Genomic DNA, 17,683 nt, shown 5'->3' on the forward strand with positions numbered 1-17,683 from the left:
GTAGAATCACAGTCCCTGTCCCTGTCTCTGTTTCTACCAATAGAGAAACAAAGGAGGATTTTAAGAGCCGTATCAAAGCTGCAGAAAAACCTAAGCTCAATCAGGGATGCTATGAGGTTACTAGGCCTCCTCACTTCTGCAATCCCGGCAGTGGCCTGGGCAAAGGACATTCTTTCCCAATGGGCACGAAAACAGGAAGATCTAGACTCTGCCTTCCACCTATCCGAAGTGGTGGAAAAGCAACTAAACTGGTGGAAAGACAGAAGCAACATTTCAAAAGGCCTATCGTTTGCACAAAAACAGTGGATTACGATAACCACAGATGCTTCCCAGACTGGTTGGGGTGCCCATCTAGGTTCTCAGTTCCATCAAGGTCTTTGGAACAGGGAAGAGGCATGCGCTTCCTCAAATTTCAGGGAATTAAAAGCGGTTTGGAAGGCACTGGTATCCTTCAGTTCAGTCATCACCAATCAGACAGTGAGGATTCAGTCGGACAATGCCACTACAGTGGCTTATTTAAATCACCAAGGAGGCACAAAGATAAAAGCTCTACAAGATCTCTGCCACCGTATAATGTCTTGGGCCTAAGCAAATCTTCTCGCAATCTCAGCTACCCATATCAGAGGGTCTCTAAACGTTATTGCAGACGACCTCAGCAGAAGTCATTGGTCTCAGGCAGACTGGGCTCTATCAAACCAAGTTTTCTTGGAGCTAGTTTCCTGCTTCGGCAGGCCAGAGATAGACTTGTTGGCCACAAGGAGAAACAGAAAAGTACAGAGATTTGCTTCTCTCCAAGCAGGAGATTACCCAGATGTCCTGGACGATCTAGCGATCCCTTGGAACTTCGACATGGCTTATGTTTTCCCTCCTATCGCTCTTATACCACGGATTGTTCAGAAGATAAGATGGGAGAAGGCAAGAATTTTAGCAGTCCTGCCCTTCTGGACAAACAGAAGTTGGTATTCAGAAGTGGAAAACATGACCATCTCACGTTGGTCTCTCCCAATCTCTTCCACCATATTAGAGAATGTGACTCTTCCCGTAAAAACCCTGGAAATGTTTCACCTGACGGCATGGTTGCTGCAAGGATGATCCTTCAAGGACATGGTCTTTCAGACCATTTATGTGACATTTTGTTGTCTTCTGTCCGCTTGTCCACTTCGAAAATCTATTTCAGGGTTTGGATGAAGTTCAGAACCTGGTGTTCACTTCGAGGTTCGGATCCTGCCAAAGCATCTGTCCCGGAAATTCTTTCTTTTTTGCAGGATGGTTTTGAAGCCGGCCTAGGGGTCTCTACGCTCAAAGGCCAGATTTCAGCTCTAAGTCACTTCCTGGTTTGGGACATTGCCTCAAACATGCTTGTACGAAGGTTCCTTAAGTCCATACGGTTGAAGAGGCCTCCCAAGTTAGTACCTTTTCCTACCTGGGATTTGTCTCTGGTGCTTCAAGCCCTTTTGTGAACCACCGTTTGAACCGTTACTTCAGGTCCCCATCAAGCTGCTTACCCTCAAGACGGCTTTCCTGGTGGCTATCACCTCCGCTAGGAGAATAGGTGAGATCCGAGCTCTATCTTCTTCTGCGGAGTTCACCATATTTCATCAAGAAAGTGGTCCTGCACCCCAGGCCTTCTTTTTTGTCTAAGGTTATCTCAAGTGCAGTGATTAACCAACCTATTATTCTGCCGGCCTTTTGTCAATCACCTACATCGGATCTGGAAATAAAGTGGCATCTCCTGGATCTTAGAAGAACCCTGAAGATCTACCTTCAGAAGAGTTTAGATCCTGAGATCATCTCTTTGTCTACTTTCAAGGCAAATATAAGGGTTGTGCTGTCTCCGGACCCTCTTTGGCTAGATGGCTGACAAATACCATCAGGTTGGCTTATCACTCCAAAGGGATTCCTCTTAGATTCCCATTAAAGGCTCATTCCACTAGGGCTATGGCGACCTCCTGGACTGAAAGAGCAGCTGCCTCACCTGAAGACATCTGCAAAGCGGCTACTTGGTCTTCCTTGCATACCTTCATCAAGCATTATAGGCTGGACATATTCTCATCATCTGAAGCTGCTTTTGGGCGTAAGGTGCTGCAAGCTGTGGCCTGCTGAGTCCCCACCCTATGTTTTGTTACAGGGATCTTGCAATATCCCACTTGTGAGTACTGCCACTATACGAAGGGAAAAACAGTAATTTTACTTACTGTAAATTCCTTTTATCTTAGTATAGTGGCAGTACTGGCTTTCCCTCCTCTTTCATATGAATTAAATGAATTTGCATTATTCAGTCTCCGTTTGGTTCTTTTTTATTACTGGTGTGTGATTCGGACTTGCAGGTTTTATGGAGGCAACAGGCGGAGCACAGCTATAAGATTCAAAGAAGGGGGAGCTTCTTGTCCAACAACGTAAGGAACATCCCACTTGTGAGTACTGCCACTATACTAAGAAAAAAAGGAATTTACGGTAAGTAAAATTACTGTTTTTCCAGATACACCTTAATGTTTAACAAGAAGGAAGAAAGTAATGTCATCATCAGAGATATAGTTCATACTATTTGAAATAACCATTTTCCTGTCATTGTATCTTTCCTCTTATGTATGAATGTATTTGGAGATTTTACAAAGTTCTCTTTGCATCAGTAGTATAGCATATTATTATTACTATTGTTTTTATTGTTATATTACTAATTGCCATATTCATGAAAGCAAAAACATTTGTTATTTTGGGCACATTAATGGATACACATGCTCACAGATATACACTCACAGATGCACAAGAATACTCCCTGTCAGACCACACACTCTCAGGCACAGACATGCTGCACAGTGCCAGACATGCACACATAGGTACCAATACAAACTGCCGGACACACACTGTGACTCTTATCTGTCAATGTGTTTGTCTCTGTGTCACTGTGTCTCTGTATATAAGTGTGTGTGTGTGTATAGGTATGCATTTATCCAATATATATCAAGCTGTATATATGCATGTGTGTTTGTGTGTGAATGTATTCGTGTTTGTCCAAAGTGTGTACAAACACACACACACACACCCAAAAGAGAACGGAGTTCATATTGGACAATGTATAGGTGAGCAGATTATAGACTATGTGAGGGGAAAAAAGTCTGTGTTTCATATTGAGAAATGTTATATATTTGCAACTCAGTATTCCTATATGTAACCTCATTAATTGGTAAATACATAGTTACATAGTTACATAGTTAGATAGCTGAAAAGAGACTTGCGTCCATCAAGTTCAGCCTTCCTCACACCTGTTTTTTGCTGTTGATCCAAAAGGCAAAAAAAAAAAAAAAAAAAAAACAGTTTGAAGCACAATTTTGCAACAAGCTAGGACAAAAAATTCCTTCTTGACCCCAGAATGGCAGTCAGATTTATCCTTGAATCAAGCAGTTATTACCCTACATTGAAAGATTATATCCTTGAATATTCTGTCTTTGCAAGTATGCATCTAGTAGCTGTTTGAACATCTGTATGGACTCTGATAAAACCACTTCTTCAGGCAGAGAATTCCACATCCTGATTGTTCTTACAGTAAAAAAACCTTTCCTTTGCCTTAGACGAAATCTTCTTTCTTCCAGTCTAAACGCATGGCCTCGTGTCCTATGTAAAGTCCGGTTTGTGAATAGATTTCCACACAATGGTTTGTATTGGCCCCGAATATATTTGTATAATGTTATCATATCCCCTCTCAGGCGATGTTTTTCTAAACTAAATAGGTTTAAATTTGTTAACCTTTCTTCATAGCTGATATGTTCCATTCCTTTTATTAATTTTGTAGCCCGCCTCTGCACTTTTTCTAGTGCCATGATATCCTTCTTTAGAACAGGTGACCAAAATTGCACAGCATATTCAATATGTGGTCTTACCAGTGATTTATAGAGAGGCAAAATGATATTCTCGTCCCGAGAATGAATGCCCTTTTTCATGCATGACAATACCTTACTGGCCTTGGCCACTGCTGATTGACATTGCACATTGTTGCATAGTTTGTTGTCTATAACAATTCCCAAGTCCTTTTCGTGTGTTGTTATCCCTAATTCACTTCCATTAAGGGTATACGTTGCTTGTGTATTCTTTACGCCGAAGTGCATAACTTTGCATTTTTCAACATTAAATTTCATCTGCCATTTAAGTGCCCAGTCCTCCAGTCTATCTAAATCCTTCTGCAGCAAAGTAATATCTTGCTCACATTGTATTATTTTACAAAGTTTTGTGTCATCTGCAAACACTGAAACATGACTTTCAATGCTGTCTTCAAGATCATTTATAAAAATTTTAAATAGAAGGGGTCCCAGAACAGACCCCTGAGGGACACCACTTGCCACCTCTGTCCAGCTTGAAAATTTACCATTAACGACAACTCTTTGTATTCTGTTTTTAAGCCAATGTTCTACCCAAGAACAAGCATTTTCATCGAGACCGATTTCCTTGAGTTTGAACACTAATCTTTTGTGTGGAACTGTATCAAATGCCTTGGCAAAATCCAAATAGATCACATCCACTGCAACACCCTGATCTATGCTTCTACTTACTTCTTCGTAGAACGCAATCAAGTTAGTTTGACATGACCTGTGCTTCATAAAACCGTGCTGATTTTTGCTGATAACCATATTCTTCTCAAGGAATTCTTGAATATTATCCCTTAATAACCTTTCAAATATTTTACCAGCCACAGAAGTTAAGCTCACAGGTCTATAATTTCCAGGCAAGGATTTTGAACCCTTTTTGAATATAGGAACCACATCTGCCTTCCTCCGGAACACTTCCTGAAAGAAAAGAATCTTGAAAGATTAAAAACAGAGGTTCACTTATTTCTACACTTAGTTCCTTAAGTACACGTGGATGGATACCGTCAGGCCCTGGAGCTTTGTTTATATTAACTTTCTTTAGTTGCTGCAGCACATTGTCTTGAGTTAACCAATTACAATTATTCTGCAAGTTTTTAGTAGCAATCATTTGCACATCTATTGCCATGGGTTCTTCTTTAATATATACGGAGGAGAAATAGTTATTTAGAATTCCTGCCTTTTCTTGGTCTTCATTAACTAACACCCCCGTTTCAGTTTTAAGTGTACCTATACTTTCATTTTTGGGTTTTTTGGAATTTATGTACTTAAAAAATGCTTTGGGGTTTGTTTTGCTCTCTTTAGCTATCATTTTTTCATTTTGAAGTTTAGCAAGTTTAATTGCCTTTTTGCACGCATTATTTGCTTTCTTATATCTTTTAATTTATTTAATTTATAAATGTGCCAATTTCTATTGTAATCTGCACTTAAAAAAAATAAAATAAAAATTCAAATACTTTTTTAAACATTTTTTTTTTTTTAAAACCTCATTGATTGGTAAATCAATTTTCATTTTTGTTACCATTAAATAATGTGCTATCTAGGCATACTGAAACAGAAAACACATTTAAACTTTCAGGACACCCAAAATAAACAGATTCTGGGGGTGTTTTTTCTGCAAACTACTTGTTAGTGGAGAGCTTAAGTGTAGACTACATACAAAACACTGGTGGGCTCCCACTGCATGAGAGATGCATCGGTTTCAGCCTTAATGAGTTTCAAACTCCTAAATCAAAAAGGTAATCTGGATGAGGAGTGCCTAGTGGGGTATTGGCTGCACCTCAGTGACATTCAATGAAGGCTTCATTTTTTGTCTGGGATTGCTGTATCTATTGTGCAGATTGAACTTTTTTGGCGTTTACCCAAAAAAGTAGGATTAGTCTCCTATGCAACTATCTAAAATTCTCTCTTTAAAAGGGCAAATGAGCCAAAACTTGTAGGAGATTTGAGTGGTGACCCACCAACGACAGGCATCTTAAACTGTTGTCTTATCTCAATCTTCTTATAAGCTTGTGTTTTTGCTTTTTTTCCATAAGACACAAACACCACATAAATCAGTAGAATGTCTTTAAACATTGGCTCTCTCTGTTCCTGAATGGCATTGGATTCTCATGATAAATATAGCCGTAAAAGTTTACATAAAGTTTGGTGATTTACTGAACTAACAAAAAAACCTTGGAAATTATGTTTTGCAGCCCGAACAAGGTAGAAACCCTGACAAAACAAATGATTGGCTATCATCTTACAACCAAGCAAACTGCAAAAGAAGGAGTGAAAGTTAATAAGGTGAGACCTTTACCAAAGGGAGTCGTACATTCTTTGTTTCAGGCTTTCTCTCTGTTGGTGATGAGTCGAGACTACAAGTTACCATAATATGTTGTGAGCGTGGGAAGATAGAGCAGTGCTATAGGGAAAACAGTTAAACCATTCCCTCTCTATTGTTTTAGGTGCCTAATAGCATTCCACACAAAGTGTAAATTGGGAAAGGGTTAACTGATGAAGGACCAATCAAAACCATGTGTGTGAGAAAGGGTACATTGCCTTTTTGATATTTAGAAATCTGTATGCAGCAAAGGTCTCTACCGCTGCCTCATTTCAAGATAAGATTTCTGGGAAGTAAAACATTGTATGTCTACAATATATGGGATATTGCGTCTTCAAAAATAGCTCTGTCTACACAGATCATTTGCTTGCTCATACTGCTTCTGTGTCTCTCAAAATGACTCACATCAGTGTGTGTACAAAAGCGAACCCATTGCAAAGCTGTAATGCTCAATTTTTATTCCCTCTTAGCTTGATGGAAATGGAGTAAAACATGTGTCTTACTAAAATTACAAGTCTCTTGGCGATCACTGAATCTGTGAAGAGAGAGGATTCACCCATCCCCTCCAATGTGATAAGCAAATTTTATATTTATCCTTTAGCAAAAAAAGAGGGTGAACTTTTTTTTTTCCATGTGCCTAAGTTCATCCCAAATGTTTTCACATTTGCAAATTATTTAGCCTCTTTGTAATAAAGGATCATACATAGTACTGTGACTAAAGCTTTGTAGTGACTGCTGGAATGAATAGGTTAAAGAGACGCTTCACTGCCCAAACCTCCCCCCGCCCCCCTCACCCCCCCCCCACTATTTAGTAGATATTTCCCCAATGAAAACATGCATTTTATAATGCATTTTTTAAGTTGGAATATATCTAAAATCAGCGTGCAAAAACAGCAGATCTCTTGTCAGAAGCATTCTTTCCACATGCAGACTTACCAATGCAGCTCAATAAGAAGTCTTTGCAAGGCAGGTGTTCTTGAGTCTGCCTCTTGAGTTTAGCTCTACTGTGCAAAACAAGCAGGAAGTAACAGTGCCAGTTATCTGATTGACAGCCTGGAGTGTAAGAAGGTTAATTTATAAATGTGCCAATTTCTATTGTAATCTGCACTTAAACAAAAAAAATAAATAAAATAAAAGCCACACTATTCATACATAAAGCACTTCAGGAAGCTGAAGCGTGGTCTTTAGAGAGTTCCTTTTTTTTTTCCATATATAGTCTTTATTTTGCCAACAACATGAATAAGCATACAGTACAGACAGTGTTGGTTACATCAGGTTTACATGTCAGTGCGATATCAGCAGTGATGCCATTTGAATAGTACATTTTATACAACATAGAACAGTGATTACATGCTCATTACATACAAAGATTGGTTAACTATTTGCTCCTGATCTAGTTTAGCCTCATACCTAGGTTTGGACTTTGTGCATTCGATATTGTGTTGGCAGGATTTGGGGGGGAACAGGAACATATGGGAGGGGAAGGTAGGTTAAACTTGGAGTGGAGACTGAGAGTCTCCAGCCTTGCTACCCTGTGCCTGCACAGTCTAGTTAACGTTCTCATAAACATTCTTAGTCTTTCTTTGGGTGCGATAACATCAGTTATACGGGTCTGGGTTGTGATTGGTAATGCCTGAAGCATGGGGTGCTCTACTAGTTATGGGAAATCCTGGCTTGAGGTTCCAACTTGCCCAGCCTATGTCGTATCTATTTCCCTGATCCCGGATCCTGCTGGCCATGCGTTTATAGGAGCTTATAACATCCATCCTCTCTTTGAGTGCCACTATGGTGGGTACTACTTTGCTTTTCCAGTTTTGGGCTATTAGAATTTTTGCCACCATAAGTATGGTTATTAGTACTTTCTTGTGGGGGTGCAGTGAGAGCCCAGGTATTATATGTAATAGGTAATGTTCTGGTCTCAACTGAATCAGGAGGCCGGTAGTATTCACAATAAGGACTTGTATATGTTTCCAGAATGTTCCTAAAGCCTGACATTCCCAGAACATGTGTAGCATGGTACCCGCTCCCCCCTCACAGCGCCAGCAGAGCCCAGAGGAACCTGTGTAGATACGTGCTAGTTTGTGTGGTACTAGGTACCATCTCATGGCTATTTTGCAGTATGCCTCCCATAGCGAGAGGCTCTTGGAGGCATTTTTCGTGTTTGCCAATGCCTCATACCATTGTGCCAACGTCAGTTAGTAGCCTAGCTCTCCCTCCCATTGTGTCATATAGGATCTTACTTCACCTGCTTGACCCTCCAGAAGGGCATTGTAGCACATGGACAGGGGTTTCCCCAGTTTAGCGGAGAGGACCTGAGTTGGTAGTAGGGGTAGGTCTTTGGGCATCTCGCTTGTTCTGCATGTATGAGGTAGCAATATGTTTTTTATTCTAAGATAGAGGTACATGTCCCTGTGGGGTAGGAAACATTTTCTCTGGAGATCGGGGAACGGTTGTTGAATCTCGCCCCCCTCCAGTAGGTCCTTTATTTTATATATGCCCCAGGCTATCCAGCTCGCTATGTGTAGGTCTGGGGAGAAAACGGTCATGGCCTCTAGCGGCGCTTCTCTGAAGAGCAGGTGCGGGTCCACAATCAGGTGGCTCCAAGTCCGCCATGAGCTCAGCAGGAAACGGGAGCAGTGTGACAGGTACGCTCCCTCAGGTTTGGCGGGGGCACTGGACCACAATATGCGGGACGTGTTGTGTGGGTGCAGGTAGGCATCTTCCAGTGTTAGCCACAGAGGCTTGTGAGAATTATCCTTGAGTCTCAGGATGTATACGCCCTGTGCTAGAGATGTGGCCCTATAGTACGTTTTGATATCCGGAAGGCCCAGGCCCCCTTTGGTGAAGGGGAAGCCTAGGTTGTGCTGGGCTACTCTTGGGGGCTTTCGCTTCCAGACGTGAGCATTAATAACAGGTTGCATTAATTTGAGCAGTTTGTTGGGGAGTGATATTGGGATCGTGCGAAAGAGGTATAATATATGAGGCAGAGCCATCATTTTAATCATATTAACTCGGCCCAACCAGGAGATCTCTAGGTTCTCCCATTTTTCCAGGGTTGTTCGCATTTTGTGTATGACAGGGTAGTGGTTCTCTTTAGGGATGTTTTGGTGTTTTTTTGTCAGTTTGATCCCCAGATATGTGAGGGATGATTTGCGCCAGTCAAATGTGTATTTGGAGGTTAGTTGCGTTTGGTGTGGCAAATTAATCGGTAACGCTTGAGTTTTGGCGGTGTTGTTCCTATAGAAGGAAACCTCCCCGTACTCCCTGAGTAGTTCTAACAGTGCTGGGATGGAGCTGACGGGATACGTTATGAACATGAGTATGTCGTCGGCAAACAAAGCCAACTTCTGTGTCCCACCCGGGGTTGACAGGCCCTGGATCAGTGTACTATCTTTTATGAGTCGTGTTAGAGGTTCGAGGCATAGAATAAAGATAAGTGGTGATAATGGACAGCCCTGGCGTGTGCTATTATGTATGGTGAAGGGCGCTGACAAAAAGCCAGTGCTAAAGACCCTCGCCGATCGACACTGATAGAGGGCCAGGATACTTGTTAGAAAGGCCTGTGGGAGACCCATTTTAGCCAGGGTTTGTGTCATATATCCCCAGTGCAAGCGGTCGAACGCCTTTTCGGCGTCCAACGCCAGCACCAGGCCCTGTTGAGAGGAGTGGTTTGCCCAGTCAATAAGATTTAGGAAGTGGCGGGTATTGTCCCCCACCTGCCTGCCTGGCACAAACTCCGCCTGTTCAGCGGAGATGAGCGTGGGAAAGAGGGCTTTGATCCTCGTAGCCAACATTTTGGCGTACAGTTTAGTGTCCGAGTTGAGGAGCGATGGTCTCAGGTTGGCGCAGTGTGTGTGGGGTTTATTAGGTTTTGGCAGAGTGACAATAAAAGCTTCTAGCATTTCTCGGGGCATTACGCCAGATTGCTTAATATCGTTGAATAGTCTTAAGAGGTGAGGGGCTAATTGGTCCGTGAATTTAATGTAATAATAATTCGAGAGGCCATCTGGGCCCGGAGATTTGCGCTTAGGGAGCGCTTTAATGGCTGCCCTTAGTTCTTCGTCAGTGAAGGGACTGGTTAGGTATGCGCATAGGTCTTGGGATATACAGGGTAGGGTGACTTTGTTCAAAAAGGAGTCTATTCATGCCTTAGAAGGTTGGGGGAGTCCCTGGGTCTGTGTGGAGTTGGTAAAGTGATGCGTAGTATTCCGCTAATGAGTTCACTATGTCCTGGGGGTTGTAGAGTTTGTCCCCATGTTTGGAAACAATGTAGGGGATTTTGGTCTGAAGGTATTTTTGTTTCAAGCGGCCAGCTAGAAGTTTGCCAGCTTTGTTCCCCAGTGTGTAGTGAGTTTGTTTCAGATATCGCATGTGTTTCTCTGTGGTCTGTAGTTGCAGGTCTCGCAGTTTGGTCCTGAGTGCTTGTAGGCGTTTGTGAGTGTGCTTGGATGGGTTTGATTTATGGTCAGCCTCAGTGTCAGCTATGTCTTGAGTGAGTTCGGTTTGCTCCATATGCGCTGCTCTTTTGGTGTTTGCTCCCATCTTTATGAATTCCCCCCTCATAATACCTTGTGGGCTACCCATTGTGTAGCGAGTGTGGTTTCGCAGTGTGCGTGATTTGCAAAGTATGCTTCTAGGGTATCTCGTATGTGCTTGAAGTGGTGAGGGGTCTCCAGGAGGGTCTCGTTGAGACGCCAGGCTCCTCGCCCTCTCGCCGGGTGTGGTATTTTCATTGTTATCAACAGGGGGGCATGGTCGGACCATGTGATGGGGCATATGTGCATGTCAATGGCATGCGGTAGCGTGCTTTTGTCGAAGAGGCATAGATCTATCCTGGAGTATGTCATGTGGACAGGGCAGTAAAATGTATAGTCTATCGCGCTCGGAAAGAGGTTACACCATACGTCATAGTAATCCGAAGAGTTTAATAGATTTGCTAAGTGTCGGCCCATAGATAATGATGGCTGTTTAGGGGGTCGGTTATGGGCCCTCTGCGTGTCTACGTGTGGGTCATGGGTGCAGTTAAAGTCTCTGCATGCTATGGTGTGTCCTGACTGGTATTGACCTAATTTGCGGAACGCCTTAGTGAGAAAATCCTTCTGTGTGTATTTTGGGGCGTACAGGGAGGCAATCGTTATTTGGAATCCATTTAGGGAGCCTACCAATATGAGCAGCCTGCCGTCTTTACTGATGTATTGTTTGGGTGTAAAAACCCAGTCCCTGTGAAAATAAAGTGAGTCCCCTTTTGATTTTGTGCTGGACATGGCATGGTAGGCCTGGGGGAAGTGTTTGACCCTGAGGAGTGGTGGTTTGTGTATACTAAAGTGAGTCTCTTGTAGACATACTATAGCCGCCTTGGATTTGTCCATTTCCTGAGCTGCAAGCCTACGTTTGTGTGGGCTATTGAGACCCTTAACGTTCATGGAGAGAATTTTTAAAGTATTATCCATTTGGTGCGGGTAGTGGCATGCTAAATCTTGAGAAGCGTGTTTGACTTGTTGGTGGCATAGCTCTGCTCAAGGGGGGTATGGTAGGGAAAGTAGGGAGTAATACTGGGGATAACATAGACAGCCATTTCTTAATTAAACTAAAGTATTTACACAGCGCCCTCGAAGCGATCGGCGCCTTCTCCGGGTGAGGCGCAGGCGAGCACACCGTGCCTATGCCTACGCTCATCCTTGGGGTGCGCTCGGTGGTAGGAGCGAAGTATGGATGACTTACATGCTAGGAATGGGTATACAGCCCTCTTGTGATTACATTGCTATTTTCACATATACATTGCATCATAATAGCATTATAACATTAGAGCATTAGAACACTCCCAGGATCCCTCCCTCCTCCCTCCATCATTATGCTTATTCAGTTTCAACACGTGGTCCGATACTAATCGGCCATGTACAGTTTCCCCATGTTATGTGTGTCGGGTAGCATATCTCATAGTTACGTGGGGTTGGGTGGTACCGTGTCCCCAAATCAGCTTTTCGGTGAAGGAAAGAGTCCCGGGAGCACAGTCTCTTATGGTTTAGCCGGCGATCCCGCCATCCGCCATTCTCCTTGCGGTCTTTGTTGTGATGCAGTAGCGGCCGCTACCGTAGATTGTGTCAGGAACAGTCCCCACTCTTTTATAAGGCGCATGCCCACCTCTGGTTCATTTACCATGTGGTTTTTGCCATTCTTCCATACGAGTAATTCTGTCGGGTATCCCCATCTATATGGAATGTTGTGGTTCCGCAGCGTTTTTGTCACTGTGATGAAATCTCTTCTCCGGGCCATTGTTAAGGCCGACAGGTCTGCATATATATTGATAGAAGTGTATGGTTCAGGTAGCTTGTCAATTTTGCGTGACGCTGTCAGCAGAGCGTTCTCAGAGGTGAAATAATGAAACCTAGCCACCACGTCTCGAGGTGTATCTTATGCCAACCTCGGTGGTCGTGGTAGTCGGTGGGCTCGGTCTGGGAGCCACGGTCCATCTGCTATATCAGGCTGTATCGTTGCGCAGAGCCCTTTGATAAATGTGGGGAGTTCTTCTGTGCCCACGTGTTCAGGTATCCCGCGGAATCTAACATTATTCCTGCGGGAACGGTCTTCTATATCAGCTAACTTACGTTTGAGCTGAGTTTGTTCTTCTGCCAATTGCTGCACAGTGTTTACCAGCGCATTCTGCTCGGTGTATATGTCTTCTGTGCGTGCTTCTAGCTGGTTTGTGCGTTCTCCCAGGTCAGAAATCTCCCTTTAATCTCACTGGTAGCCCTCTTGAGGTCGGATTGCAGGGTGACTCTAAAATCTTGCAGCATAAGGTACAGCCTTTTCTCCGTTACCGGAGCGTCCGTGTATGGGCTGGAGTCCCCTTCAGGGGCGGGCGCGCTTTCGGCAGGCTGCGAGCAGGCGTGCCCGTCGTCGCCATCTTGTGTAGGCCACATGCGGTCTTTTCTAGCGGGACGGATCTGGTCCGTCAATTTTGTTTGTTTGGCAGGTGCCATCATAGAGGTTATGCTCACAGGCTTGGCAGTCGCTGGAGGGCTGTGTGTGATGAGAGTAGTGAGCTGTGAAGTCATCCAAAGCACGGAGCTCTCACTCCATGCGACCGCTCGTTTCGGCAGTTAGCCACGCCCCTTTAGAGAGTTCTTTTAAAGGAACACTCAAAGCATCATAACCACTACAGCCCACTGTAGTCACATGATGTCAAGGAGTGCCCTGGTGCTGTCCCACATTAAGTAGTCAGACATTTTTAGAATGATTTGACAACTTACCTGAGTCTCCTTGGGCACCTGAGTTCCATCCAGCATTCACATGCAGAAAAAGCCAGATATCTCTATAAATTAAAGCACAATCAGTGGTGGATTGCACTGACAGACTGAGAACATGGTCCTGCATGGCCTGCCTTGCTCTATATAGCTATCCTGACTCTCCTGCAGGAGAAGACTGGATTCAGGGCAAGTGGCTGAGGTCTCTCGGTGGGTAATTTGGCACTACATGGTTACATAGAAACAACATATTTACATTAGTTGGTTAGTATGGTTGGCTTATTTAGTAAAAAGCAAAGTCTATATAAGGCATTTGCAAAAAATAAATATATATATATATATATATATATATATATATATATATATATATATATATATTTATGGTTTTACAACATTTATGCTTCTTTTAACAAATATATTAAAATGTTATGCATGCATTTTCTTAATGCCCTTTTCTAACAATGTAATGCAGTTACTTATTCTGTTTTATAATAGAATAGGTCAATTCCATAAACCCAAAACATTCAATTGTAATGCACTAGCAAAGTTTTGTAGGTATGGGTCACTGCGTGGAGTAGGAAAAGTGAATGTAATACCTATATCGTATCTCACTGGCTGTCTTCTTTTCCTCTCCGCAGCTTCCTTTTCTCCTGTACAGATCAGACACTGATACAGTGGCTGAGCGTACCTAAAAAGGGGGTGTGCTTAAAGGGGCCGGTCATGATGTAGAAATTGGCAAAACTTTTTTTCTTTTTTGACTAAATGACACACAATTTAACAGAAAGAAAGATACAACATGAATTTTGGCCTAAAACCTAATAGATGAGCTTTTGTTGTGCTTAATCCCAGAGTGTCCCTTGAAGCCGCACATGTATGTATGTGTGTGTGTGTGTGTATATATATATATATATATATATGTATATATAGTTGAGCAATGTAAATATACCTATGCCAACATAGGGACAGTGGGAGTGTAGTTAAAATGGAAGCCTAGACAGATACTTGCTGGCCGCTACCCTATAACCGTACTGGTACTGCCTCCCTTTATATGGAGATATGGTTAAAGCATACTTTATTTTCACTCTTGATACAAAATCATTCCATACTTTCCACTATACAGAATGCGAGGCTACTGCAGTTCACATGCCTGTGCCCCCTTTGCTGTGCTGCTAGAAATCTGTATATCAGCACGCTACAAGGAAGCAGGCAATTAATGTGCTGTTCTCTAAGCTTCTGGCAGAGAGATACTTTTCTTTTTTTTACTTTTAAATGGGGAAAACAAAAGATGTCTGGTGACCGTAAAACTGGACTCATTATGCTCTGTGTTTAAATGCACCATTGTGACTTGATATGTAAGCCGGTGAAACACGCTTCGTTAGACATCGAAAGAAGGGAATGATGCTTCCTAGCAAGGTATATAATTTATCAAGGTTTGCTCTGACTCTCTGTGGTTGAAGAGGATACTAGAAAAACCTACTTGTCAGATGTTTAAAAATACACAGAGCTGTATAGATCGCGGTAATGAAACCCTACAACTTTCCAGGAAAAGGATAAAGAATTGTATGCATCAAAGTCTGCTGGCTCCTTTCCTGAGCCAAAATGGATTTAAAAAGAGAACCTAGATGCATTTGAGCAATTTTAAATGAAGGTGCTTGCATGTGGATCCCAAGATATCACTGTGTGTAATAAAACACAGAGATACATATATTTAAACCTACCTGCAGTCATAACCACGGAAAATAGAGGTTTCCATTAATAGTTTTGAATCGACTTCATGTTGTGCCGACAGGCCTTTTCTTTGCCTAAAAAGTTCCACGTAATTATTGAAAATATACTACTGCTTAGCCGTATGTAAAAGTGGTCAACATAATATTCCAAGTAGGTTTTAGTGAGGGGGAAAAGGCACAAACATTAATATATCTGTTCATCATTATTCATAATTTTGAGTACAGAGAACTAAAAGTTGAGAGATGTAAATCATGGTGATTTCTCCTTTTTTAGCTCCTTACCTCAAAATAGCACCAGTTTTTGGCTTGATAAACCTTGTCTAGTATATTATAACGGACGTTGCCAAAAGGTTACAGAACTTACAGCCAAACTCCAACATGTTGTAAAACCTTAGCTTTAAAGATTAACATTGCTATCATTAAAGGGGCGGTCACCATAGTAATATTTGAATATATCATAAATGTATAATATACTTATATTGGACTTTCGCTGAAATTCCAATTCAGTTAAAAGATAGAAGACACTCCTTCCACATCCTTGCATTGCACAAGTTGGTTCTTGGAGGATCTCAGTGTCTCATCCTTTAAGATCCTCCATAGATCTTTGTCCTGTAGTTTACAACAGCTTAACATTTACATTTTGGCCTTCCATGTATTTTACATCATCACAGATATCTATTTTGGTTTGTTTGCTAAAGCTGCTGAGTTCTCCACAATTCTCAAAATGTGTTCTACAACGGGAGATTTGCCAATAGTTCTATTTTGCCATACATTTTTTTTTTTATATTTATATACAGGGGTGGGCAAATATTCAGAGTACAATTTGACAGGTAAATAACATATTTGTTAGTAGTTCTATTTTTTTTTTTTTTAGTTGCCGGTACATATTGTATCTGGGTCTAGATAGATCCATCATGTGTAATTTCATGAATGAACAAGGAATTAGCCAGAGAAAACAATGAATTTCTCAACTCGTCATGTCTGATGAAGCTCATTTTAATGGCTTTGTCCATAAGCAATGTTTCTGGGATACAGAAAATCCACAGACTTTATAAGCACCAGCTCATTGTGTACATCATTGTAGAAATTGGTTCATTAATAAAAACAAAAGTTATTGACTCCTCAAACTCTACTCAGAATTTTGACCCACCCTGTGTGTGTCTGTGTGTGTGAGAAGGATTTTCATTTTTTTTCCCCACCATAACTTGGTTTGTGCTCTTCAAATAATGCCAAGCCTCAATAGCAAGACAGTAACCAACCTCTTGCTGAGGAGTTTCATAAACAGTGAAACAGCTGTCCATGAGTGGTTCACTGGCTTTGCAGCTCTTCCTCAGTTGGTGTTTTAAAGCTGTTGTATACAGCAAACATAAACTTCAAGTATCTAAGGTGGAATAATGAGGCCAAAAGGTGATTATTTGTTGAACGCATTTGCATATGCCCATCTTGAATCCCTTACAGTAGTAACCACTGCAATGAGCGATTTCTGTGGGAAAAGCAAGTCTTATGTCTTGACTGGTGTGTGCAGATCTGTGTTTAACAATGTATTGATTTTGTTTTCAGTAATTAAAGACACTAAAAGCTAGTGTCACACTCCTGTGCAGCCATTCAGAAGATGTGATATCTTGAGTTGAGCTTATTAACTGGCTGTTACACTACTGAGTGTGGAAAAGGAGTGTTAACATTTATTGATAAAGTTAAAAAAAAAAATGTTCAGTTTAGTTAAAAAGTATAGGCAGTTTGTAGAGTTCTATGTGATTTAACATATAATGTCTGGTGACCTATGCTAATGTGGCCAGTGCCAGTTTACCGTTTGTTTTTGTTGTTGTTGTTGTTGTTGTAGGTTATGGTTGCAGAAGCACTGGATATCGCTAGAGAAACCTATTTTGCAATTTTAATGGACCGGGCATGCAACGGACCTGTTCTAGTTGGCAGTCCCCAAGGAGGTGTGGACATTGAGGAGGTAGCAGAGAAAACACCTGAACTTATTTTCAAGGTGAGTTTAAGGATTTATCAATCTTTTATGATAAAAATAGAAATGATTCTAATTTTAAAAAATTGAAACGTTCTTGTGGGTTCAGTTATGATTTCTACCAACAGGGTTGCGTTGACATGTTTGCATCAACACCGCTAGCCAAACAGCATAAATTATACTTGCTTGTTTTAGAGACTAGTCAGTCTTATCCGGGACTTAATGGGTTTCTTAATGAAGTGGCTACTCAGGGATCTTTTACTAAACAGTGAATTTTGGCAAGTTTGTTAGGAACTGTCAGGTTCAGGTCAAAATAAGAGTTTAAAACACTCCCCCAAATAAACTATCTTTCTTAACTCTATTATATTTGGTGCAACTGAAAACGTAATTTTCAGCTCTGCGCAATTCACTGTTTAGTGAAAAACCCCTCGAGATTCAATGTGAAGGATATAACACTTTATCTCAAATCTGTAAAGTATTTGTAGGTCACAAGTTATCACTTTTGATTTGTCCTACACAGTCTTTCCTTGGGTTCCATGGTTTCAAGCTTGGCATATATATTT

At 41.7% G+C, this 17,683-nt stretch overlaps 1 protein-coding gene across 1 annotated transcript in view; it reads left to right on the forward strand.

Moving 5' to 3' along the window:
* SUCLG2 (succinate-CoA ligase GDP-forming subunit beta) overlaps nt 1-17,683 on the forward strand; it is a 269,052-nt gene that overhangs the window by 121,396 nt on the left and 129,973 nt on the right. Inside the window, exons 4-5 of the mRNA XM_063426806.1 lie at nt 6,053-6,143; nt 16,992-17,144. Of these exons, the coding sequence (XP_063282876.1) occupies nt 6,053-6,143; nt 16,992-17,144 (244 nt within the window). The remainder of the gene's footprint in view (nt 1-6,052; nt 6,144-16,991; nt 17,145-17,683) is intronic.

This window comes from Pelobates fuscus, chromosome 7 (assembly GCF_036172605.1).
Source record: "Pelobates fuscus isolate aPelFus1 chromosome 7, aPelFus1.pri, whole genome shotgun sequence".
Classification (NCBI taxonomy): domain Eukaryota; kingdom Metazoa; phylum Chordata; class Amphibia; order Anura; family Pelobatidae; genus Pelobates; species Pelobates fuscus.